Source organism: Lineus longissimus, chromosome 4, assembly GCF_910592395.1.
Source record: "Lineus longissimus chromosome 4, tnLinLong1.2, whole genome shotgun sequence".
Taxonomy (NCBI): domain Eukaryota; kingdom Metazoa; phylum Nemertea; class Pilidiophora; order Heteronemertea; family Lineidae; genus Lineus; species Lineus longissimus.
Genome location: NC_088311.1, coordinates 12,498,872 through 12,526,606, shown reverse-complemented (window position 1 = coordinate 12,526,606; position 27,735 = coordinate 12,498,872). Strand labels below are relative to the sequence as shown.

At 40.0% G+C, this 27,735-nt stretch overlaps 1 protein-coding gene across 3 annotated transcripts in view; it reads left to right on the top strand.

Moving 5' to 3' along the window:
* LOC135485868 (ras-related protein Rab-10-like) overlaps window positions 1-27,735 on the top strand; it is a 143,782-nt gene that overhangs the window by 98,970 nt on the left and 17,077 nt on the right. For all 3 annotated transcript variants that reach the window (XM_064768205.1, XM_064768206.1, XM_064768203.1), the window contains exon 4: window positions 6,927-7,016. In XM_064768205.1, coding sequence (XP_064624275.1) covers window positions 6,927-7,016 — 90 coding nt within the window. The remainder of the gene's footprint in view (window positions 1-6,926; window positions 7,017-27,735) is intronic.

Below are 27,735 nucleotides of genomic sequence, written 5' to 3'. Positions count from 1 at the left end.
TATACAACAACGCAGTGTCCACTGTCGTCGTCTGTATCCTGTTTCAAAAACAGTGGCAGGTTTCTTAACCGCTAGGGCTATGAACTTGAAACTTCGTACACATGACTCCCTAGGTCATGTACCTTATTGCTCTGACTTTCAGTCCGATCTGATTCTTGACTTGGCCACCAGGGGGCCAGAAGCGGAAACCTAAAAAGTGTGATATATCTTATGAGGGACTAGTTTTGATAACATTTTAATGGTAGGTACTCATAGCAAGGTTACATCATATATCCTACGGGTTATTTTTAAAGGTCACAAAGGTTAAATGGTGTAAATTGGCTGTTTCAGTGTAACTATGGCATGTTTCCTTACCACTAATAAAGCTATCAATTTAAAATTTGGCACAAATGACTCCTTACATCATGTAACCTCGGACATCGAATTTCAATCAAATCAAATTCTCGACTTGGCCACCAGGAGGCCAATACTAATAAAGGGAAACAGTGCAGTATCTCGCTTATTAGTGACTTGTTTTCGATGATATTTTTTATGGTAGGTACTCCAAACATCACATGTTATACCGACTTTGGTTCGACCTATATACTATACATGTGGCATGTTTCTTAACCAGGATGAATTCCTAACCACCAAATATCTATACGGTGAGCACAATGGCCCTTGGTCGTTTCGTTGATTTGACCTAATTTTCAAGGTTGCAGAGGTCAAATGGCGTCAACTGGCCGGAACTCAGAAATTGGTATACATTACTCCCTAAATTAGATTACCTCTGAAACCGAATTTCGGTCTGACCTGATTCTTGACTTGGCCACCAGGAGACCAAAACTGAAAACGGTACAAAGTGCAATATCACGCTTATTAGTGACTTGTTTTCAATGATATTTTTATGGTAGGTACTCCAACTAGGGATACATCACATCTCATACCGACTTTCGTTTTACATGTAGCATGTTTCATAACCAGGATGAATTCCTAACCATCAAATATCTAAATGGTGAGTACAGTGGCCCCTAGCCGTTTCATTTTTAGCTCAGCTGACTTTGTCAGCAGAGCTAGTCAAATAGCTTTACCAGGGTTATATCTAGGATTTCAATAGGACATGGTGCTTAGTTATAAAAGGGGCAGATCATTTATAAAAGGGGCACCCTTCAAGGGTGTTGAAGGAAAAAGGGGCAAATGCAACGCGCCGCAATTACCAATCACCAAGCTATGCTGAAAGCTTGTATCTGACCACTGAAAATTATCAAGTGATTTATTTATGTAATTGTGTATCATGCTTTATGTTGTCTATGTTGTCATATTGCTTTCTAATGATAAGTCAATGCCTAGTCTATCTCATCTCTTTATTCTGTCTCTAATATGTGGTGTTGGATTTATCATTATCCGCTGAAGAACAAAACATTGCAATATATCGGCACAACAATGCTTAATTTCACTATTATTCATTTGATAAAGATTATTTCTGTTTTATTTACCCAAATAAAGCCTCTCTCCGAGGACATTTGGCCGCCAACTGAGCCAACTTTGCCTCCTTCTCCTTCGCCCGCCTCTTTTTGCCCGGCATGATTTAATAGTTTCTTCAACTACCACCAGTCTGCGCCACCCTTCGTCCTCTTGCACGTGGCATTGGTGTGATGACCTCGCGTTCAGTGATGAATGATGTGCAGATTGATATACAGGTAGACGTTCTGTTGGCGACGGCTGTTGGTGAGGTAGACCCATCGCTAGCTTGAGGCTCGGATTGGCGGATTGGATTGCGTGCTCGCGGTAACTGCATAAATCATAGACGACGGCACATGGCGGCTTGTAGATAAGGCATGGCGATCATTTGTTGAAGATAATAACGGGCTTGGCGGATTAACTGGGGGAACATTGGCGTCAAAAAAAGGGCAGTATTGGCGGGATTTGAGATCAAGGGGGCAGCATGGCGGGACTGAAAGGGGGCATGGCGCAGCGCCATTCCAAAACGGCCTAGATATAACCCTGTTTACGAATGGAATTCGCCCTTCCGTCCATCCATCCGTACACAAAATCGGGTATTTTGTAACCGTAAGACCTAGGCACTTCAAATCTAGGATTTGACATGAACAGCACAGGAAATGCTGCTGACAGAAAAAATTAGCGTGGTTCGACTCAAATTCAGCTTACCAGGGGCCAAAAAGCATACATTACAAAACTATTTTTTGTCACTTTTTTTCCAGCAGATAGAGGCTTGAAATAAAGTTGAAGAGGTCGGCATGAAGTTTTGATATAAAATAGATATTTTTGGCTCACCGTAAGGGGAGTCTATATGATAGCGCTGTGTCCGTCGTCGTTGTCGTCGTCGTCGTCGTCGTCGTCGTATCCTAACAGTGGCACGTTTCTTAACTGCTAGGGCTATGAACTTGAAACTTTGTACACAGAATGCCCTAGGTCAGCTGATCTCTGACACTGATTTTCGGTCCGATCTGATTCTCTGTTTGGCCACCAGAGGGCCAAATGTCGATATCTAAAAAGTGTGATATCTCGCTTATTAGTGACTTGTTTTCGATAAAACTTTTGTTGTAGGTACTCATAGCAAATATACATTTTATATTATACGGGTTTTTAATTTGACCTTGTTTTCAAGGTCACAGAGGTCATCATATGGCGTAAATTGGCCATTAGAGTGTAAACTATGGCACGTTTCTTAACCACTAAAGCTATGAACTTGAAACTTGGTACAAATAACCCCCTATATCACATAGCCTCTGGTGCTGAATTTTGGTTCGATCTGATTCCTAACTTTGCCACCAGGGGGCCAAAAGTGGAAATCTAAAAAGTGTGATATCTCGCTTATAAGTGATTTGTTTTCGATAAAACTTTTGTTGTAGGTACTCATAGCAAATATACATTTTATATTATACGGGTTTTTAATTTGACCTTGCTTTCAAGGTCACAGAGGTCATATGGCGTAAATTGGCCATTAGAGTGTAAACTATGGCACGTTTCTTAACCACTAAAGCTATGAACTTGAAACTTGGTACATATAACCCCCTATATCACATAGCCTCTGGTGCTGAATTTTGGTTTGATCTGATTCTCAACTTTGCCACCAGGTGGCCAAAAGTGGAAATCTAAAAAGTGTGATATCTTGCTTATAAGTGACTTGTTTTCGATAAAATTTTTATGGTAGGTACTTTTAGGAAGAATACATCACATATCTTACGGCTTTTCAATTTGACCTACTTTTCAAGGTCACAGAGGTCATATGGCGTAAATTGGCCATTAGAGGGTAAACTATGGCACGTTTTTTAACCAGTAAAGCTATGAACTTGAAACTTGGTGCATATAACCCCCTACATCAGATAACCTCTGATGCCAAATTTTGGCCCGATCTGATTCTTTATTCGGCCACCAGGGGGTCATAATGGAAAAAGTAAGAAGTGCAATATCTTGCTTATTTTTAGTGATTCGTTTTCAATAGCATTTTTATGGTAGGTTCTCCTAGCAAGGATACATCACATATCATATGAGTTTTTGATCTGACCTGCTTTTCAAGGTCACAGAGGTCAAATGGCGTAAATTGGTCATTTGATTGTAACTATGGCACATTTCTTAACCACTAAAGCTTTGAAATTGAAATTTGATACACATGACTCCCTACGTCATGTAACACCGAATTTCGATCTGATCTGGTACTCAACTCGGCCACCAGGAGGCCAAAACTAAAATAGGTAAAAAGTGCAATATCTCGTTTATTAGAGACTTGTTTTTGATGATATTCTTATGGTACTTACTCCAAGCAACGATACATCACATGTCATATCGACTTTGGTTTGACCCATGTACTATACATGTACAATGTTTCTTAATCTGGATGAATTCCAAAGCACCAAATCTCTATACGGTGAGCACAATGACCCCTGGCCGTTTCATTTTTCGAATTATATCGCCAGTTGGCGGTACTGAGCAAAAATGTCGTTTGACCCCAGTTGACCCTGGTTTGAATATCCCGCCCCAAAATGACATACATTTACATCCCTGCTAGAAGTAGCCGCCATTATCGCCGAGTGTGCTGAATTTGCTCCAACGGAATGTATAATGTACAATGACTTTCGAACATGGAAGCTAATAGTGGCAGAGAGGACAAGGCGATGCACTGTGTGAGTTTTCTTGCCCGCTGATGTAATGCGCTGGAAAAAATTCGACCGGATTGATTTTAGGTAAGTGTCATATTTTCTATCTTAAGCCATTTCTGAAATTAATTACGGTACAAAACTTAATACACTCATAAAAAAGATTTATTGGAATTTGTTCATAAGCTCTGTTGACGATGGGTTCAACCCAAATTGATTAAAATAACCTTCAAATCCAGGTGACCTTCTTTTTGAAGTATAGAAGTGGCGATGCAGTGTCTCTGTAGAAATGTACTGTAAACGCAACATTACGAAAATGACAAATTTTGCCTCTTTTCACAGCTTCGTTTTTTTAGTCCAAGCTCTTTCTACATCCTTGATGATTCTGCAGTCAATATATTAAAATATTTTACATGTTCACCCACAATTTATTGAGATATCATGCTTTTTAGCGCCCGACAAAACTGGGTTTAATTTATGCACAAGCAGACGAAACGATCATGTGCTAAGAAGTCACTGTCACATGATACCTAAAGTTGTCACTCAAAATGGCGGCCAGAGTATCTGATCTAAAATGATGTCGTCAAAGTCCGGCTCTAAAATATGGATTACTGAACAAAGGAGTCTTGTCGCATAGCGTAACTAATGTGAATAAACAAGACAATAATAAACATCATTATGAAGTCATGGGTAAGGTTGACAAAATGTAAATAAACAGCGCAGTTGACGATCTACTCCGGAGACTTGAAATGTCGACAAACAATGCGATACACATTTGCACACTGTACAGCACAATGCATCCAACTGGGGCAGATCAACACACTCTTATTATATTCACAATCATATTGATGAACTTCCTTGATCTTTAGTACTTCCTCAGTAGTTCCTACCTTTACCTTGATCAATAATCATTAGCGCCTTATCAGTTGTTATAGGTCTCGTATTTTATAACTTGGCAATCAAAATTATAATGTTTTCTCATTATGTTTTACAAGGAATTATCTACAGCTGCATTTGAACGTTTTTGGTGACCACATCACAGATCACAGAGAGAAAGGAACTGAGCTACACTTGTACTCATAGAACCAAACGAACACCTTGCACCTCCCATCCAAAACGAGTGCTCCTGCGCGGTCATCAGAAGAATTTTCACTGTAATACTTACCTCAAACTTGATTAAATAAACAAAACCGTATGTGGCAGTTGAAAAAATCATGTGTATCTGTTAAGTTTTTACTCGCTATTAACGTGGGCTAAGAAATCATACCCCTTGGACTTTGTCCTCACCTTGCACTTTTCAACTGCTTGGTTGTCCATGATTTAAAGCCGATGGCAATTACTGTATGGCTGTCCCACCTTTGGCTGGACCATGTTCACAGGACTAGGTTGTCACAACCAACCTACACTATAAAGGAATTTATCAAAAAGGTCCAGACTGTGTCTGGTTGTGGCCATGCATCTACTGGGCTGGTTTGTCTCAATTTGCACTTCAAAGGATTTGATGTTAAAGGGTTACCTCGTGTCAAATTTCACCATATAATGTTTTAGCTGTTTTTGACAAATGACTACGTCACTTTCTCATGAATCGGTAAGGTTTCGAATCGAAATGCACATTTTCTAGAAATTGATGGATTTAATCCCGCCCGGACGGCGATGCCGTTGAAATCGCGCTACACCAAAGACGTTTTCGTTGATGACGTCACAACATGAACATTTTCGCCGTCGCGGTGGTTTACATTCCCACGAAAAAAAAAAATCTCATTCGTTTATTTACAACTGTCATTGACCATTGACATTCCATCCAATATATACACGATAAGAACTGAAGATTATGGAGAAGAAGAAGAAAAGGGTTGTCGGGTGGCGTTGTGCTGCGATGTTTTGCGGCAACACCAGCAAAACTGAAGGTGTTGGGGTTTTCCGCTGGCCTGACCCTATCAAAGAACCGGGCCGTCACCATGAAGTTCGAGTCAAGAGGTCACCAGCCGGTGGTTCATCTTCTCCTCCTGATGCTCCGCCGGAACACAACTTCGAGAACCAACTCCAAATTCGTCTGCCGTTGGGGGTCTTCCAGCACATTTGGAAAAAATCTCGAAGTAACGAAGTAAGGGAAGGGACGGCCCCTCCCCCCAAGTCCACAGTCCTAGTCATTTCATCATAAATTTCCTAAGTCCAACCAGGAAATTCCATTGCTGACGTCATAATAATGGTATTCCTAAAACTATTTTTAGATCTTATTTAATATTCATTAGATTTTCCTGAGCGTACGCGAACTACTGCGGATGTAGCTTCTTCCTAGAGCGAATAGGAAAATATTCGACGGTCTGACTTGTTCATGTTGTGACGTCATGAGGTCACGTGACTTAGTGCGGGTTTTTCAAAACGTCTTCGGCAGTAGGCCAGTCTGACGCGATTAAAACAGCGATTTTATAATAAATCTAATCAAAAATGGAAAATTTGAGCTTTACATTTGTGATCAACAATTAAAAACGGACGTATTTCCGCAAAGTTGTAAATCACATCATAGTATCACTTTAAGGTACATACTGCCTTAACTGTTCGCTCCGATTGATTTTGATTTGATGTTAAGGTTCTTAAACTGTTTGCCCCAAGGTTGTGACCACACATCGACTGGGCTGGTTTTTCACTACCTGCACTTCGAAGGAATTGATACAAAGGTCCAGACTACATTAACTACAAGATGTAGTTGTCGTAGCTTGTGACCATGTATCTAATGGACTGGTTTGTCTCAAGCTGAACTTCATTAAGCTTGTTTAAAAGCCTTATTGGAATTGTTCTGGAGAGTGTAACATTGTTTTGTGTTTGCAGCACGCTAATGAAGATGTGGAACGGATGATCCTAGGTAACAAATGTGACATAGAAGACAAACGACAAGTCAGTAGAGAGCGAGGAACAGTAGTAAGTATGAACAAGTTTATAATCTTCATTTTTTTTAGTTCTAGTTAGCTCACCTCTGGGGAGCCTATACGATACCATAGCGTCCGTCGTCATCGTCTTTTGGCGGAGCACGTTTCCTCTGCGTCGGCGTCTGTCGTCGTCCCTAATCGGAGCACGTTTTGTCACCGCTAGGGCAAGATGGCTAAAACTTGGTGTGATGGTAGCTTTGGGCAATATGCCCAGACTTTACTTTTTCGCGATATGATCTTCTTTGTGGCCTCCAGGCGGCCATCTTGGAATTTGGTTTTTGCCTTTTTGAATGGTTTTTTGCCTCTTTGAATGGTTGTATGTAGAGTGTGAAATGTTTATGGTGGGTGTATCTAATAAGGTTAAATGAAATATTACCGGAGTTTTTGATTTGATGTACTTTTCAAGGTCACAGATGTCAAAGTTCACTAAATCACCGATAGGTGGCACGTTTCGTTTCTATTTGAGCTAGAAGGTTCTAAACTTTGAGGACATATATCTAGGGGCCTTCTATTCTACCCAAAAAATGTGTCCCGCTCGGACTTCAAATATGGCCACCAGGCGGCCATCTTGAAATGTAAACAAAGTCGGAGTGCAACCAAATTTCGTGTGATTGTATACCGGCAATGGTGACATTTGAAATTTCTCGCCCTACATAGCCATACTGCTAACATTAAATCGGGAATTTTACCGGTAGTAAGAATAAGATTGCAAAGTCAAAGTCTCCTCATGGTAGTAATTTTAGTTCCGGTGTCGTCGGTGTCTGTGATGGATTGTCATGTTGCTAATTCTCGGGGATCATGCTTGAGGGTCTTCGGCCCGTGTCCTGTTAGGGCAATCCACGCTGGCTGCTACTGAATAGTCTGTACTGTGATAATTCTGGATTTCAATGTCATTGATGGTTTGTCAGGTTGCTAATAGCTACTTGAATATCTCCAATTGATGCTTGGTAGTAGTGGTGACAGGTTACGAGCGGCGTATAGTTTCATGAGTATCTCCCGAGTGATGGGGATGTATTCTTAACTCGGGCCATCTTTTCTACAGGTTGACCGAAAAAAATTCAACTCATTAAAATTTTAATGATATTAACTAGCACTTAACTCCAGCTTTTTGCACATTTTCTTCGGTCATTACATGATCTTCTCACAATGTTTCAAGCCATGGGGTCAAACAGCGTTTGTGGTATGCAGTTTCTAAGGATATGGTCAAAATTTCCAATTCCATAAATTCAACCACTGTGACAAAAAAGGTGTGAAGTTGTGCACCCAACTCATATGCCATTATTCAAACCTGGTTTGTAATACAGTAATACAGCATTGTGAGTGTATAAGGCGCATCTCGATAATACGAGCAGAGTACCCCTGCAGCTTATATACCCCTATCCTGAATGCAGAGGTCCAATTGTATTGAGACGATCTCCAAACAAAATAGCATATATTCAGGTATCATAGACATAGTCATCAATCTGACAGTGGTTTTAACAAAATTGAGGCATGAATTTGTGGAGATTGATGCAAAAAGAGTGCTTAATTATCATCTCCTTTTTAGCTCACCTCTTAGCAGAGGTGAGCTTATCCCATACCGTGGCGTCCGTCGTCCGTCGTCGTCGTCGTCGTCGTCGTCGTCGTCGTCCGTCGTCCGTTAGCAGGGCACGTTTCGTAACTGTTAGAGCTATTGAGTTGAAACTTGGTACACATGTACCCTTATGTAATGACACCTTGGACACCAAGTTTCGGAATGATTCGTTTCATGATTTGGCCACCAGGGGGCCAAACGTTAAAAGTGAAAATATGCAATATCTCCCTTAATAGTAGTCAGGAAATTTTGAAAAAAATATGGTAGGTACTTCTAGCAAAGGTGCATCATATATCCTCCGGGTTTTTGATTTGACCTCCTTTTCAAGGTCACAGAGGTCAAATGGTGTAAATTGGCCGTTAGGATGTAACGATGGCACGTTTCTAAACTGCAATGACTATTGATCCCAAATTTGGTACACATTTACCCCTTAGTCAGGTAATCTCAGGGACCGAAGTTTGGTCCAATATGATTCACCACTTGACCACCAGGGGGCAAAATCCAAAAACCTTAAAAATGTGATTATTCCTTAACTTCTTGCCCGATTGCCACCAATTTGATATCATGGGTACATCTAACCACCATACAGTATATGTCACACAGGTTTTTAATTTGACCTTCTTGTCAAGGTCACAGAGGTCAAATGGCGTAAATTCGCCGTCAGGCCGTAACTATGGCACGTTTCTTAACTGCAATGACTATTGATCACAAATTAAGTACACATGTACCCCTTGGTCAGGTGGTCTCAGGTACCGAAGTTTGGTGCGATCTGATTTGCCGTTTGGCCTCCAGGGAGGGGGCCAAATCCTAAATTCTTCAAAATGCCATTATTCCTAGTATAACTTGCCCGATTGGCACCAATTTTATATCATAGGTACATCTAATTCTTACAACCATTCAATGTGTCACCCGGGTCTTCTTTGATTTGACCTGCTTTTCAAGGTCACAGAGGTCGAATGTACTGTAAATTGGCCATTTTGGGGAAATTGTAATTGCTTGGACCTACATCAAACCTAACACTACATGACACAATACCATGCTCTTTATCCATCTTTCCTCCACATGAGGTGAGCACAATGGCCCTAGCCATTTCATTTTGTAAGATGAGACATTTCACTACAAATCTTGCTCATATAGTCATGTTCACACATACCTAATCATTATTCTGTCGTGGTTTCTACGAAATTGGCCCAAACATAAAGCGTCTTTAGAACAAAGTAACTTTTATATTATTTGTAAAATTACTGCTCAACAAAGTCATCATTTTCAATTTATGTCGCTTTATTCCAGCAGATATAGAAGCTTGAAATGAAGTTGAAGAGGTCTGCATGATATAGAAAATTTGATATAAAACAGATTAGTTTCGATTTATATCAGCAGTTGGCGGTACTGAGCAAAAATGTTGTTTGACCCCAGTTGACCCTGGTTTGAATTTCCCGCCCCAAACTGACATACATTCGCATCACTGCTATAGATTCATGCACTTGATTGGGAACAACGTTTACATGACGTAGTGTTGGCTGTCGTCACGTCACCATGCATTTTACATTACTGTAACGTGAAGAGACGCGACGTTTCCGTAAACGTTGGTCCCAATCAAGTGCATGGATCTATAGTAGCTATACCACACTCTTCAGAAAACGCATCAGATTACAATGTACGCACTGTTACGTACATCGCGACGTTACGTCGTGCAAAGCGCTACGGAGCGCCTGGCAACATCGTTAGCTGATCGGCAGTTTGGTACATCATACCACACTTCCTATTTCTGCAAGAGGGAACTCGCGGTTCATCTTAATATTGTGATATTTTTTGACCAATCAGAGGAAGCTATCCGCTTCACCCCGCACCACGAACATCCGGAAACGGAGAATAAACAAGTGAGTTTCAACTTTGTCAATTTGACGTTTACAAAGTCGATTTCAGCCAATCTACGACCAAAAACGCTCAGAAAAGCTTGCGGTTAGTTATTTATAAGTCTTAAGAATACAATGAATGCAGTGATATAAAATTATTTTGCCGTTTGATACGAAAAAACAATCGTGAAAGTTGGAAGGTACAGGCCGCTTCAAATGCAGAACGGGTTCGGCGAATCTAAGTAGCGTACTCTCCCGCATTAATTATTGGGATTAGTCACGTGACCCCATTGGCGCATTGTGATTGGTCAGTTTGCGGGACTGTTCCATTTTACTTCCTGGTTCGGGTGGAGTATGTTGTTTTTCCATGAATTTCCTGGAATCTTTAATTTAAATCTATTTTTGCACTCAAACTTATAGTTATAGGTTATTTTTTTAATTCAAAGCTTAATGCATTGTCACATGTTAATAAAAATCGATTGGTAGAGGTATGCCTGAGTTTTTTGGTGTCATGTGTCAATTGTGATGGCCTGATTTCTTACTTTTTTCACAGGTTAACAATATAAATGTTTGTTTACCTTTCCAGGAATACTCCTCCATCCACTGTGACATATCCACACAGTCAGAGAATTGGAAAGGAATGAAGGATGAAGAATCTTTAAAGGAAAATAATTTCATGTTTAGTTGACGGTTGTGCAGTGAGACAGGACTCTGATTTACTATACAGTGGAACCCCGGTCGGCGACCACCTCAGTAACGCGACCACCCCGCGAACACGACCAAAATTCTCCGGTCCCGAATGGTTTTCTCTCTAATTCCCATTAACTGGCCCTCACTAACACGACCACCCCGGTACCCAAACCGCGACCACCAGCTTGGTCGGTCCCAAACTGCAAATTAACCCCGCTAACGCGACCATGAGGCCTAATTGCCGTAATCAACCATGACCGCATCGTATCAATTGGCACCTTCTCGCAAATCCGTGTTGATAGTTAGCACCTCGAACACAATGACCATGGGAATCCATATGAAAATAAATGATGTGTAAGTGAGTTTGATCAAATGTAAGCGCAAATAAAATGAAGAATAAACTTTCTTTTCGACTCACGGTTTGTTTTTCATCATTTAGTATTAAATAATGTCAAGAGGCATGCACACGTAGTTTTTAGGACAAATAAATTATGTTGATTAGTAAGAGTACCAATACTCAAAGTAAAGAATGCTTACTACGTCGTAAAATTGATAAAATACGTTTTTAAAAAGATGATTTAATCAGTACCAGTTCAAATTGGCTGAAGTTAAAGCAGGAAGACATCAGGAAGAATTCTCAACATCTTCTCACATCACCTCTCTCAATGTTAGCGGGAATATTAGCTTGACATCAAGAAGGGCAGCTGCCGATGGTGTGAATAACATGCTTGCTCTAATTAGCATGCTCAAGTTTTAATGTAATGTTTGGTCTAATTAGCTCTCGTCAGTTTATTTACTCATTTACATAAGTTGTAAATTAAACGCAAAACACTCAAGAAAATGATTTTTTATTCGTAATATACACACAAAATTATCGAATCACCCGGTGGCGTAGTCATTAATGCATGTCAATGTACACACAGCATATCTGCTAGGACGATGTTTTGGCGGGAAAACCTACTTATGATTCTTAAATTCACATGCACACGTAGTTTTTAGGACAAATAAATTATGTTGATTAGTAAGAGTACCAATACTCAAAGTAAAGAATGCTTACTACGTCGTAAAATTGATAAAATACGTTTTTAAAAAGATGATTTAATCAGTACCAGTTCAAATTGGCTGAAGTTAAAGCAGGAAGACATCAGGAAGAATTCTCAACATCTTCTCACATCACCTCTCTCAATGTTAGCGGGAATATTAGCTTGACATCAAGAAGGGCAGCTGCCGATGGTGTGAATAACATGCTTGCTCTAATTAGCATGCTCAAGTTTTAATGTAATGTTTGGTCTAATTAGCTCTCGTCAGTTTATTTACTCATTTACATAAGTTGTAAATTAAACGCAAAACACTCAAGAAAATGATTTTTTATTCGTAATATACACACAAAATTATCGAATCACCCGGTGGCGTAGTCATTAATGCATGTCAATGTACACACAGCATATCTGCTAGGACGATGTTTTGGCGGGAAAACCTACTTATGATTCTTAAATTCACTAACGCGACCACCCCGGTAACACGACCACTTCGGCTTAGTCCCTTGGGTGGTCGTGTTACCGGGGTTCCACTGTAGTATGACAATTATGTTGGATCTGTGTCTGTTAGAAACTTTGTTCGGATATCATGTTTTGAGCCTGGGGTTTTGAGTTTAAACACATTTCATAGATTTAAGAGAACTGTGTTCATTAGGTAATAGGTAGGTACTTACGGTTGAATTTTACATTTCATTACGTAGATTTTGATATATTACAAGCCAAGGTTGGTAGTAAGAAATATTTTTCCCGCGAAATTCTTTAAAAAAATTAATGGCCGACGCGCAAATCCAAGATGGCCGCCACTTCAACATTTTGCCAAGTGCAACGTGTTGTTTTCTCTGTTTCTGATTTGGTAGTTGTTTATGCCTTCATAATATGATTAGGTTCAGTATCCTGGTGATGTACACTTACCTCGGCGTTGTAAAAATGTAAAATGGCCGCCATTGAAAATCCAAGATGGCCGCCACTCATTCCGACATTTTTGTTGAAGTAGCATCGTCACAAGCTTTCCGTAGACATATTACATGCCACACATCGTTGCCGACTCCTGCTATAGCAGTCCGCATAAATATAAGTGGCGGACATTTTGAATCCAAGATGGCTGCCGCCGATCCCAAGATGGCCGCCAATGGATTCGGCATGAGAAAAAAATGCCGTCCGGAAATTTTCATCATTTTCCGCCCTTTTTTGGGCAGTGTAGACAAGAAAATAGGAGAGAAATGTGAACCTTTTAAAAATTCTTTGCCCTAGGGTAGGCCCCCCTACCCCCCTGCTAAATGACGTGACCCACTTGTCCAAATGTACTACAGAACCCATTGTAATGGATTTGTGAAACAATAAGAGGTCTTCATATATAAATCAATGTCATTTCGTTATTTATTGACCGATTTTCAAAATTCAAAAAACACTTTGATCCTTACCTCCAGCTCTATTACCCTATCTAGAAATATTGTGTGTGTTATGAAGTTTAAAAAATGGTGTGGTATAGCTTCTGCTAGAATTAGGCGCCAGCGTGCGTGCTGGATTCGCTCCATTGCAAAGTATAATGTACAGTGACTTTCGAACATGGAAGCTAATAGTGGCAGAGACGATAAGGCTGGAGATGCACTGTGTGAGTTTGCTTGCCTGCTGATGTCAGGCGCTGAAAAAAATTGCGACCTTTTTATTTCGACTGGATATATTTTAGGTAAGTGACAAATTTTATATTTTAAGCCCTTTTTAAAAAAATTAATCACTGTACGAAACTTTGCACATTCATAGAAAAGATTCAACACAAATTGTTGATATGCTCTGCTAACGAAGGGTTCAACTCCCCTCCTGAATTTGGTAAAAACGACTTTTGGATCGAGTTGATCTTCTTTTCGAAATATTGAAGCAACAATCTCAATCTCACAGTACGAAAATGAAAAATGTTGCCTCTTCTCACAGCTTGTTTTTCTGGTCCAAGCACTTGCTGTCCGTCCTTGATGATTCAGTAGTCAATATCAAGTAAATATTTCACGTCCTGGCATAAGATATTGGAAATTATTTGTCAGGTAAAAACATTGTTTCCCTGAGGCTTTTGCTTTATCATACTGAATACCTGTTTTAATTACTTCGAAATAATATTCGGCCGAGACGGTACCGGATGGACTCCCATGTATGTATGTATGTAGCCATGACATGTACTCATGTACTGTACAATGGGTGTATCGCCATTTCGCCTACAATCATTTCGCCTACAGCCATTTCGCATACAATCATTTCGCCAACAGCCATTTCGCATACAATCATTTTGCGTATTTCGCCTATTAGCCATTTCGCCTACTAGCCATTTCGCCTACTTGTCAATTCGCCTACTTGTCTTTTCGCCTACTAGCCATTTCGCCTACTTTTACTGCTATTTTAGTTTTTTTATGAATTGGAAGAGAGTAGGACTTTCTGGATATTTGTTTTGAACAGAGGTGGTTTGAGGCAAATTTTTAGCTGGCAGATAGGAGTACGGTCACTATACATTAGCAGAAAATTAGTTAGTTTGCTTATGTTGTGTGACACACTTTATAGTGATCCAATTAATCCAGTAATTAATCCAGTAACCAAATTAGAGCTTCAACAACAACAAATTAGTTTATGATGATTGGGACTCTAAAAGGGAAATGGGATACAATCCTCTGCTACAGTAGGCCTACATAGGGCCAAACATATATTTTTGACAGGTACTAAATAAATGTGGTGGATTTGCAAATCCTCTGCAACATTAGGTATAAGGCCTGATAACTTATATTTTTTAGTTATACTGGTATCAATATGGAGGATTTAAAACAAATATATTCAGAATTATGTGAAATGGCATTTTCTGTATGTAGGCGAAATGGCAGTAGGCGAAATGGCGGGTAGGTGAAATGGCAGATAGACGAAATGGCAAGTAGGCGAAATGAGAAATAGGCGAAATGGCAGGTAGGCAAAAAGGCCGTAGGCGAAATGACGGTAGGCGAAATGGTTGTAGGCAGAATGGCATTTTTTGGTAGGCGAAATGGCTGTAGGCGAAATGATTGTAGGCGAAATGGCGATAAACCGTACAATGTGTTGTGTTTACATTGGCAGACAAATGTTTGAAGCGGGCCCAGGCCCGACTTGAAGGCTTTGTACTTTCTTTTCGTGGATTTAACAATCACACTTATTGCAACCTACCTAGTATTTGGGCATAATTCAAGACACTGACAGCATCACTGTGCAAAATCCTGGCGTAAATCGCCTGAAATATGTTGTTATTTATCACCGATTTCGTCAGCTAAAACTTGATGGCCGCCATTTGCAATTTCCCTTCACCGCTGATGTCAGAGGTAAAATAATGCCAAGAAATATTGAAAATTATTTTACCTCGCGGGACTCTAAATGACGTGATGTGATTGGCTCACATACTAGTGAGGTATGATAAATTTAATGGCGAATGGCGGAGAGTATCTGTCCTAAAACGATGTCAAAGTCCGGCTCTAAAAGATGGATTACTCAACAAATGGTCTCGTCACATAGCAGAACTAATGTGAATAAACAAGACAATAATAAACATCTTTCTGAAGTCATGGGTAAGGTTGACAAATAAAGGTAAAGCGCAATTGACGATCCACTCCAGACACTTGAAATCATGAAATGTTAACAATGCGATACACACATGCATGCTGTACAAAGCACAATGCATCCAACTGGGCCGATCAACACACTCTTATTATATTCTCAATCATGTTAATGAACTTCCTTGATCATTAGCACTTCCTCAGTAGTTCCTACCTTTACCTTGATCAATAATCATTAGCGCCTTATCTGTTGTTTTTGGTCTTGTATTATTGGCTCACCTTCGTCGTCGTCATCGTCGTTGTTGTCTGTATCCTGTTTCAAAAACAGTCGGACATTTCTTTTCCGCTAGAGCTATGAACTCACAACTTTGTACATAGGACCTCCTATGGTCAGGTGACCTCTGACAATGAATTTCGGTCCGATCGGATTCTTGACTTGGTCACCAGTGGGCCAGAAGTGGAAGCCTAAAAAGTGTGATATCTCGCTTACGAGTGACTCGTTTTTGATAACATTTTTATGGTAGGTTCTCCTAGCAAGGATACATCACATACACTGGTGCTCAAAAATATTAGGACAAAGGCCAATAGGTTTGACATAACTTTCACCTGCTTAGAATTAACGGAATGGGCTCAACTTAGTCTCATATGTTAGAGGAAGGGTCCCTCTTTCCCCTTGATACAATTTCAAAGAATTACATAACCAGTGGCAGTTGTGTAACTACATTAAGGACAGTAAGGCATTTTTTGCCCTTGTCCAACTTGGGCATTTACAGTAAAATACTCGTTTTTCTTCCAAATATTCTTGTTTTTTCTATGTTTTTACTTTATTTCTCTTGAGAATAAAGCTTTCCATAAGTTACTCATGGCTGATGATACAAATGTGTTACATAAGATATGTCACCAATTGTATCATAATAAGATGGGTGTTTATTTTACATAAAATTAACAACAATCCATTTTGGAAAAGCACAAAATAACAGTTAAAACAAATACAAAACCTGTGCTACACTTTCTTGGAGCTTAAACATGTCATCTTCTTATGATTGCACATGTCAAATTATGACTTCATGTCATTAAGTCCGTTACATCTCCGGCAATGATAATTGAGATCCATCCAATTCAGACTGTTTTTTCGTCGAAGTAACCACCTTTGGCCTTGATGACTGCCCTGCAGATTCCTGGCATTCTGTTGATGAGTTTCTCCATGAAGAGGGGGGTAATTTTACTCCATCCTTGCTGCAAACAGTCCCACAGGTGCTTCTGGCTAGTTGGCTTAATTTTTCGAAGTTGTCTGTCCAATTCATCTCAGCAGACGTCGACTGGACCGGTTATTTCCAGTTTCCTTCTTCCTTTTCAGGATGTAATGAACAGTTGATTTGGATACATTCACTTTTTTAGCGATTGAGCGTACTGAAAGTCCAACATCATGATAGGCACAGACTGCTGCCCTGATTTCGACACTGGTCTCTGTCTTCCTACGCATTTTGCTGTCAGTTTCACCTGCAAATGTGCCCTGGTTCTCCAAATCAGTAGACTTTATACACCCGTCATTTGTCATTGCCTAATGGTCCAGAAATTGATTTCTCATGTTATGTAATACTAGGGAACCATTGGGATGACATTATACCATTGTGTATTGTCTAGAAAAATTGATCATAGTATTATTTTTTGAAGCCATTTATATAAAAACAAATTGGTGCGATGGTTCAAATTCTACCTTTCCTCATTATTACAGATCTGGAACTAATTACTGATTATGTAATTCTTTGAAATTATATCAGGGGGAAAGAGGGACCATTCCCCTTACATATGAGCCCTATTTGAGCCCATTCAATTAATTCTAAGCAGGTGAAAAGTTATGTCAAACCTAAAATTGGCCTTTGTCCTAATATTTTTGAGCACCAGTGTATCATAAGGGTTTTTAATTTGACATAATTTTTTCTTAACAGCTTAAGCTATGAATTTGAAATTTGGTACATATGACTGCCAACGTCATATAACCTCTTACACTGATTTCGGTCTGAACTAATTCTGGACTTTGCCACCAGGGGGCAAAAACTATAAAAGGTAAAAAGTGCAATATCTAGCTTTATTAGGTACTTGTTTTTGATGATAATATTATGGTAGGTACTCTAAGCAAGGATACATCGCATATCATACAGATTTTTTATTTGACCTTATTTTCAAGGTCACAGAAATCATATGGATGAATTGGCTGCTTGAGTGTAACTATGGCACGTTTCTTAACCGCAAAAGCTGTGAACTTGAAATTTGGTACACATGTCTCCCAATGTGACCTCTGACACTGAATTTCGGTTCGATCTGATTTTTGACTTGGCAACCAGGGGGGCCAGAAGTGGAAACCTAAAATGTGTGATATCTCTCCGAGTGACTCAATTTCGATAACATTTTCATGGTAGGTTCTCCTAGCGAGGATACATCATGTGGGTTTCCGATTTGGCCTGATTTTCAAGGTCACAGAGGTTAAATGGCGTGAAATGGCCGTTTGGGTGCAACTATGGCACTATTGTTAACCGCTGAACTTGGCTATTAACTTGAAATTTAGTATACACATGACTCCCTACTCCATCTGACACCGAATTTTAGTCCGATCATATTCTCGAGTTGGCCAACAGGAGGCCAAAACTAAAAAAGGTAAAAAGTTCAATATCTCGCTTAGTAGTGACTTGTTTTCGATTATATTTTTATGGTAGGTACTCCAAGCAACGATACATCACATGTCCTACCAACTTTCGTTTGACCTATATACTATTCATGTAGTATATTTCTTAACCAGGATGAATTCCTAACCACCAAATATCAATATGGTTAGCACAAACGCCCCTGGCTGTTTCATAAAACTTGGCTATCAAAATTAAAATGTTTTCTCATGTTTTGCAGGAATAATCTACAGCTGCATTTGAACATTTTTGGTGACCACATCACAGATACCAAGAGAGGAGCTGAGCTACACTCATACTCATAGAACTATACCCTTAGGAAAATAAATCCAAGAAAAACCCAAGATCATCTTGCATAATCTTGCATGCGTCTTGGGTTTTCTTGGGTCCTGTACAATTCATGTATATCAATGTATTATACCCAAGAAAACACCTGGCGAAGCGAAAAATCCCTGTGTTTTCTTGGGATTGTCTTAGAAAATTTTATTCCATCGACCTCTGTTTGTCTTGTATTTTCTTGGATAATTCTTGGCATTTCTTGGATTGTACGAAAGTAAACACAGGAAATTGCAAGAATATATCTTTGATGGCTCTTGCAAATTCTTGTTAATTCTTTTAAATTCTTGTGTGGGTCTGCAATCTTAATTGGGTCTTCCTATGAACACAAGAATTGTCAAGAAAGAGTTCTTGGCAATTCTTGGATGTTTCCTGAACCCAAGAAAGTGTCTTGGGTCTTTCTATGAACACAATTAAGAATTGGCAAGAATTGATGGTTGTATTCCAAGATTCGCCAAGAAAGAAATCTTGGCAATTCTTGGATTTGTCCTGAACCCAAGAAAGTGTCTTGGGTTTTTCTATGAACACAAGAATTGGCAAGAAAGAATTCTTGGCAATAGCCGACTTTATAATATATTTTTGTTGCGAGTAAACATACACCCCGCTCCCTTTCACCAGTTCCTTCATCTGAAATACAAAATAAATTATGCAGTTTTTGATTTCAATGGGACAAAAAAGATTTTGAGAGTTACAGGAGAGAAATGCATGGTTTTCCTCTGGACAAGATGAACTTCTTCAATATGGAGGCCAAAACAGCACGAGTGGATAGCCTCCTCTACAAAGGACAACCAGATGTATCCCATAACTTGTCTTGCCAGAGAAAGGGCTAAATAGGGTTTAAAACGAAGGAAAAAACCAAGAAGAACAGATAGTCAAAAAATAGAAGGGGGATACAGGAGAAAAAAAAGAAAACTAATTTTTGATCCACGGGTTCTTTAGAACTCAATGGCGATGACCTTCAGGACTTATCACACTTTTTAGCTCAGCTGACTAAGTCAGCCGAGCTTGTCAAATAAGTTGTTCAGTGGCGTCCGTCTGTCCATCCATCCATCCATCCATCCATCCATCCATCCATCCATCCATCCATCCATCCATCCATCCATCCATCCATCCATCCATCCATCCATCCATCCATCCATCCATCCATCCATCCATCCATCCATCCATCCATCCATCCATCCATCCATCCATCCATCCGTACATCCGTTAAACCCATGGTGCACATTTTGTAACCGTAAGACCTAGAGACTTCAATTTTGCATTTCTGAATACTTCTGGTCAAACTCTACTTTCAAAACAAAATTTGTCGCCATTCGACCTACTTCCTGCGAGCGAGAGGCATTTCATCTCTGGGTGGTTTGATGGTCTTATGGTACCATTGTGCGTTTTATAAGTTTCGATGGTTTTCAACCTACACTTGGCCCCAGGGGGCGCTTCATGCGAAAAACTACTTTCGGCTATATCTCAGGAATTATGCTAGCTAAAATCATGATTTTTTTTAGCTCAGCTGACTAAGACAGCCGAGCTTGTCAAATAAGTTGTTCAGTGGCGTCCGTCTGTCCATCCATCCATCCATCCATCCATCCATCCATCCATCCATCCATCCATCCATCCATCCATCCATCCGTCCATCCGTTAAACCCATGGTGCACATTTTGTAACCGTAAGACCTAGAGACTTCAATTTTGCTTATCTGGATACTTCTGGTCAAACTCTACTTTCAAAACAAAATTTGTCGCCATTCGACCTACTTCCTGCGAGCGAGAGTGCATGAAGAAAACTGGCCTATATCGGCCTAGGAGCAGCAGAATTAGTTGAAATATGCTCTAATATTAAGATAAAATTCTTGAAAATCTATTTTATTGAGAAAAAGTTCAAAATTTTAACAGGAGAGGGCACTACCTGCCTTTTAATTATTTCTGCCGATTCAAATTCCCGCCTGATGACGTCAGCCATCAATGAAGTCTCCTATTTGCCAGTTCTCAAAACATGGCAGCTATACACAACAAAAGCAGTAGCTCCAGGAATAAATCACTGTTCACTTCAGCTTCGTAATCGATTGTACCCCCACTTTATTGTGTTTTGTGTGGTGTTCCTATTCAATCAACGATGTAAGGCCTTATTATGTTGGTTTTAATTGAGAAGGTGCATAATAAGCGGCGTACGAAATACCGAAGCGGAGACAAAATGGCGGCATGTTGTTTACGCCATGTGCAATAATCTTGGAGCTCAATGACACTCAAGTACCCAATTTTCTGCTTAAAAAGGAGTCTGGTAGGCGATATTATCACTAGTTCGTTTCAGTGGTAGTCATAAGGTCTTTAGGGACTACTTTCAGAAATTAGTTCTTGAAAATTTGGCCACATTTCTGTGAAAACGATATCGGAAGTGCATGCTGCTCTGTTCGCGATGACATCGCCGATGTATTTTGAAGTGGAGAATTCCCACAGTATGTGCAGTGAATCAGCATGATTCTGTTCGCCTATGAAGTTTTAGTTCTACGATTCTTTCATGAGTAAAAAGTAGACATTCTAAGCAATACAATAATGTCACTCCCATAAAAATTGATTGGAAATTGAGGGAGCTACGGCATTCTGTTCAGCAACTGGCAGCGCTGAAAAAATACATTGCATACTGTAAAATACCAAATGGCACATTTTAAAAAGCGCTCATTGGACAACGTAGGGAATCACCAGAAATGACGTCATCGCTGGTCTAAATAGAAAACTACGGTGTCGCAGTAGAGCACAAGAAAAGGTTTAGCATTAACTTCGTCATGCAAGCTTCAGCAACAAAACGATTTCTCATGAATGATTTATTTGATCATCATCAGCTTGTTTCCCCTGATAGATAAAAAAATGATTTACAATTTCCATCAAAGTTTTCTATTTTGTGTACAGTCACATGTTATTTAACTGGCAAGGAGCCAAGCAGTTTTGAATATTCGCGGGAAAATACTTCGTACTTGTAAACGAGGCTATGACAATGAGTATCCTCATTCATGGCATAAACTTCATGTTTCGGTAAATATTTTCATACGATGATTTCACCCGAATTATGGTCAGGATTGAGGAATGAACAGTGGCATAATTATGTCAACCAAAAACATTGGTACCGTAGTGAACGCAAAAGGATATCAAATACCATGGAGCATGCCATTTTCATGCATAATGAACTAAACACCGAGAAGATATTAATGATATTAACTCAGCTGAGCGCCAGGCCCTTGGGCCTCTTGTTGTGTTTTCACATTCTGCCTCCTGGCCGCCAAACCATGAAATATATTGCACCGCGATTTGGTCCCTTAGTTGTGGTCACCAAGGGGTACATGTGTACCAAATTTATTTCAGTAGCTTTTTAAATGAAACGGCCAGGGGCCATTGTGCTCACCGTAAGTATTTTTAGTAGACAGTTACAGAAAGTGCTACAGTATGTAGGCCTCTCATAATTTATACATGCATCTGTGACCAGTTCAGAGCCGGCCCTGGCCAAGTGGTGAATCCGAGACTTGTGGTTCCAAGCTTGTAGAGTCTAGGTGAAAATGATAGTGAAGAAACGTGCCACTCCATGACAATGGTGAATATATTTTTAACTTTGACCTCAGTGACCCTGACAGGTAGGTCAAATAACAAACCAGGGTGATATGTGATGTAGACACATCCACCTGACCATAACAATTTCATCGCTCGTTACACTACAGCAATCGGCAAAAAACGATTTCCAAGATGGCCGCCTAATTAAATCTATGGCACCAAATAAATCAAAAAATGAAGAAAATGTAAGATAGAACTCAGAAAAGAAAAAAGGAAAAGATGAAAAATAAAAATATTTTTGGCTGTCCTTGACCGGGGTTTGAACTCACGACCTTTGGATTGCCACAATACGAGGAAAAACCCACAAAACATGCAATTTCGGCCATATTTGAATTCCGATCTGGCTGAAACTTGGCATACAAATAGTGGCTTCTTAGATGCATCATTACACAAAATTAATACTCTTTACATTGAACAACGACAAAACGTACCAAGAACGGTAAAGTTTTCAACTTTGACCTCTGTGAACTTGAAAGGTGGGTCAAATCAAAAACCCGTAAGATATGTGATGTATCCTTGCTGGGAGTACCTACCATGAAACTTTTATCAAAAACAAATCAGTAATAAGCGAGAAATCACACTTTTTGAGTTTTGAGTTTGGGCCCCCTGGTGGCCAAGTCAATAATCAGACCGAACCAAAATTCAGTGTAAAAGGTCAACTGACCTAGGGGGTCATTTGTTCAAAGTTTCAAGTTCATAACTGTTGCGGTTGAGAAACGTGCCATAGTTACACTCGAACGGCAAATTTACGCCATTTGACCTCTGCGACCTTAAAAAGTAGGTCAAATCCGAAAAATCGTGCAACATCTGAGGTAACCTTGCTAGGGGTCCCTCCCATAAAAATTTCATCAAAAACAATTTGCTAATAAGCAGGCTATTGCACTTCTTACTTTTTCTGTTTTGGCCCCCTGGTGGCAAAGTCAAGAATCAGATCAGGCTGAAATTCAGCACCAGAGGTTATCTGATATAGGGGGTTATATGTACCAAGTTTCAAGCTCATAGCTTTGGTGGTTGAGAAACGTGCCATAGTTACACTCAAACGGCCAATTCACGCCATTTGACCTCTGCGACCTTGAAAAGTAGATCAAATTAAAAACTCGTAAGATATATGATGTATCCTTGCTATGAGTACCTACCACAAAAGTTTTATCGAAAACAAGTCACTAATAAGCGAGATATCACACTTTTTAGATATCCACATTTGGCCCCCTGGTGGCCAAGTAGAGAATCAGATCGGACAGAAATTTAGTGTCACAGGTCATCTGACCTAGGGGGTCATTTGTACAAAGTTTTAAGTTCATAGGCCTAGCGGTTAAAAAACGTGCCACTGTTTTTGAACTAGGATACGACGGACGACGACGACGACGACGACGACGACGGACGACGACGGACGACGGACACTGCGGTATCGTATAGACTCCCCTACGGTGAGCCAAAAAAGCGGTTACGAAACGTTCCACCATTGTTTAACGATGACGCTGCGTGATGGTAAAGTCTCACAGGTCAGCCAAAAAGCACAGCAAGGCAAATACCTGTAACATTTTCTCTGGATGCTGACACTTGACCTGATGCCGACCCTTGCCCTGATGTTGACACCTGCACTGTTCCCTTCCTTCTCTCTAATAGCTTTATCCTTAAACATTCTGCTTTCTTTTGAGCATAATCTGAAGAAAAAAATTAATGAATTATAGAATTGTCCAAGGCACGCCAAAGCAGAATTATTTGAACCCTGTACAAAATATTGGCAACATTTTAAAAATTATCCAACATTTTAAAAAAACAAGCCAACAGTAATTTTTTTTCCATTTGACATTCGTTAGGAAAACATATATTTCCGCATCGATCAAACCGAAATTTTTACCACATTTATTTTCGTTCAACATTTTTTTTGGTCAAAATTGTTTTCGTCCAAAAACGAGCGCCATCTGTTAACAGCTATTAGAACCTTATCATATCGTGACAAGGTTTAGCTATGAACCCGAACGCTGCCACAGCACAGAACTTTATTCATCTGATCCTATGTGAGAAATAATAAAAGGTGCTTGTTATAGGCCCCAGATACCGTCTGGGGACTATATTGTTATCACTGGAATTCTCGAAACTGTTATTTTCTTCCACCAACACATTTATTGCGGTAGTCCAGCAAAACGGCTAAATAAACCAGAAATCAATCACCCTTACACCACCAAACCCAATTCCATCTATGGACTATCGCAAAAGTATTTTAAAAATCCTGGGTATTTCGATACTTTTGAAGCATTTTCTGCTGAGATATCGTCTGATCGTCTTCTCCCAACATGCCGAAGCTGCGATTCAATCTGACATGCGCTGTGACATGCGCAGAGGCGAGACGCTGATACATTAGCATAAGCTCCGCCCCTGTCATAATGACGTCATTATTCTCAGGAGTTGGTCGAGCGATGGGACGATGGAGGTATTATAAAGAAACCCAATTCGATTCATGGACTATCGCAAAACGATTTTTCAAAACTCAGAATATTTCGATGCTTTAGATGCGTTTTTATGACTTCAGCTCCTCCCTCGGGGAGCTGGAGTCAGTATTGTTTTCGCTCAGGTTTCTCGTACAATCACGTGACCTCTCCAACACTCGATAATGCACTCTTTTCGTCCACGTTTTAGGCCAATCTTCGGCATGAACATGAAATCTAATAAGCGCAGTACTTAAATCAGATGTTTCTCTCGCCTTGAAAACATTCCTGGGTAAAATCCATTGAGATTAGCCGAGTTAATCTACTTTTTCCATGCTTAAAATCTCTGCCGCTGAATTCTATAAATAGAAACTATTAACATCGCGGCAGTGTGGTTCCCATTGTGCGCCCTCCCACTTCACACCATGTCAGGAGGTTTTACGGAGAGGGAGGGCGTGCGGTAAGAAGAATGGCCAAAATGATGTCACGTTTTCCTGGCAATGCCTCTTGCCAGACCAGTCAAGCATTGGAAAAGCATCTTTAATTCAGACAACGTTAGAACTAAAGTAAAAGCAGATTTCACCACTAACCAGTCAAATCGGAATACGACGGCGCAAAATGTTCTCGCTTTCTACTCTGTTGACATGACGACTACCTGGGGACTATCAAATTTGCTACCAGCAAATTTCGGAATTCTAGTTTTCAAATTGAACTTAAGCATCGGTCACGACTTTCACTGAATTCCTGACGTGTTTTAGGAAGTAGCCCAAAGCTTAACCTCGTCCCTGCGAGTTCTACAAGCTTGAGTTCTACAAGCTATTAATAGATGAAACGAAAAAAAATATTGCAGGATTTTTTTATAATAACCCCAAAATAGTTTCCCATAGTTCCCCCTCCCCCCCCAAAACAAATTTTTTGAAATGTCATACGGAAAAAACAATTGTTGGCTTGTTTTCTCAAAATATATGTTGACATGATTCTCATTCTCAAATTTTTTGATCGTCTTTATAAAGTTGTTGGTATATCTTGAAAGTTTAGATAGTTTTTCAGAACGGATTTAGATTTCGGGCTCAAGCTCAAAAAAAGGTTGTCAACTGAGGGAATAAGGCTCATTTCACCATAGAAATACCACTAACCCTAACCTAATGAGTATGACGTCACTTCCGAGCCCGAATTCTAAATCTTAGTTTAGTACTTAGCCCATTTTACCTAGAACTGAATTTAAGAGAGTCCTTTTCCCTTTGCAAGTTTAGAAAGTCAGTTCAGGTATAACAATAGCCTCACCTCAGAGCAAAATACAGACTATCAGGCCTCTCAATTATTAGGCCTACCCATCGCGGCAAGCCTCTTAATTATTAGGCCTACATTTTTATCATAACTTAACCCGAGTGAGGGTGTAATTTCAGGTGTTTAAGGAGTGGATTTGACTGTTTTGGGATGTACAAAACGCTTGGTCTTTAGCCTAACCCCTAAAATTATTTTTTTTAGTTTTGTCACCCCCCCGTTGGCGACCATGACACCGACACTGGTCGAGTACCGACTCCAGTGACTGGTCAAATAATTTGAATTTCAATTTGGTCATGGACATGTCACATGGTTGCGAACTCGGACAATATAGAAATTAATCTCGTAAACACCATCGGACATCATATTCCTATGAAACTTTTAAACTAGTATAGACAGTGAAAGGCCCACTCAACCACCCGATCAAACAATCATCTGATGAGCAGAGGTGTTGGCTGATTTAACGATTACACTACTGGTAACTTACAAATGTATTGGGTGTCAACTGTCTATTTGTATACTATTTGTGTATGCACTATGTCGGCTGATCAAGCAATATTTGACGATCAATTTAATCAATGGAATCATGCCAGCTCTGGCCATCTCTGCAGCTCCATGTCAAACTCAAAGGCCAGTAGGCAGTAGTGTCGATCAAGGATTGCTTCGTTATGAGCAAATAATATCAAGTAGACATCGTAGGCTTACCTCCGAATCCCAAGATCTTGCCCCACAGAATTCCCATGTTGGGCCATTTCGCCTGTACTCGTTCTCCTACATGGTACTCGCTGAAATCTTTCCTGGGTTCTATTATTTGACTAAGCGCCTTTGGAGTAACCTCATTGTCGATCTCCCACAATAGCACTGCATGGGTTCAAACAAAAGATCAAAACGAAGACACAAAAGAACGACACAATGAACGAACAAAAGCATGCACAGCAAGGTGTACAATGGCGTATTTGGCGGTTCCCGGGAATTCTCACAGTGGCGAGATTAAACGATACCTTCCATTTATCAAAATGTTCACTTTGTTCTTACGCGGCAAAAAGCTACAATCAATAAAGAAATATTGTGAAAAATATTCTGAAAGATTTCAGTCTGATATCTCTGTCGATAATTGCATTTTTATGTTTTATGAAAATATTTCTGATCCCAGAATGCTTTGCGTGCGAATGTAAATATCCGTCTGTGTGTACCTTCACATGTATCATGTATGCACAAAATACATGCAATAGTGACAATGCGCCGGTTATGATGTGCATTTTGATTGATTACAAAGCCGATTCAAGGCATCTTACATCTCAGGAAATATGTCGTATTTGAGTATTAGTACCTTAACTAGTGAACATGAAGTGTGAGTGGTGAATCCCATGTTTCTAAACACTTATTATGCCCCCGCTAAAGTGCGGGCATTATGTACTTGGGTGGTTTCCGGCCGCCGCCGCACTGAATTCCAGACTATAACTCAAGAACCCCTTGCTCGGCTAACTTGAAATTTTGAGGGGGTGTAGGCCTAGTGTGTCAAAGGGTCCCTATTGTTTTTTGGCGCGTTCCAAAATCCAATATGGCCGCCAGCCGCCATCTTAGATTTTCGCATTCCGCTCGTTTACTAGAGAACCAGAGGTCCAACAGTCTTCAAACTTTTGTGGTGTGATGGTCTATGGTAGGGGAGGTTCCCTAT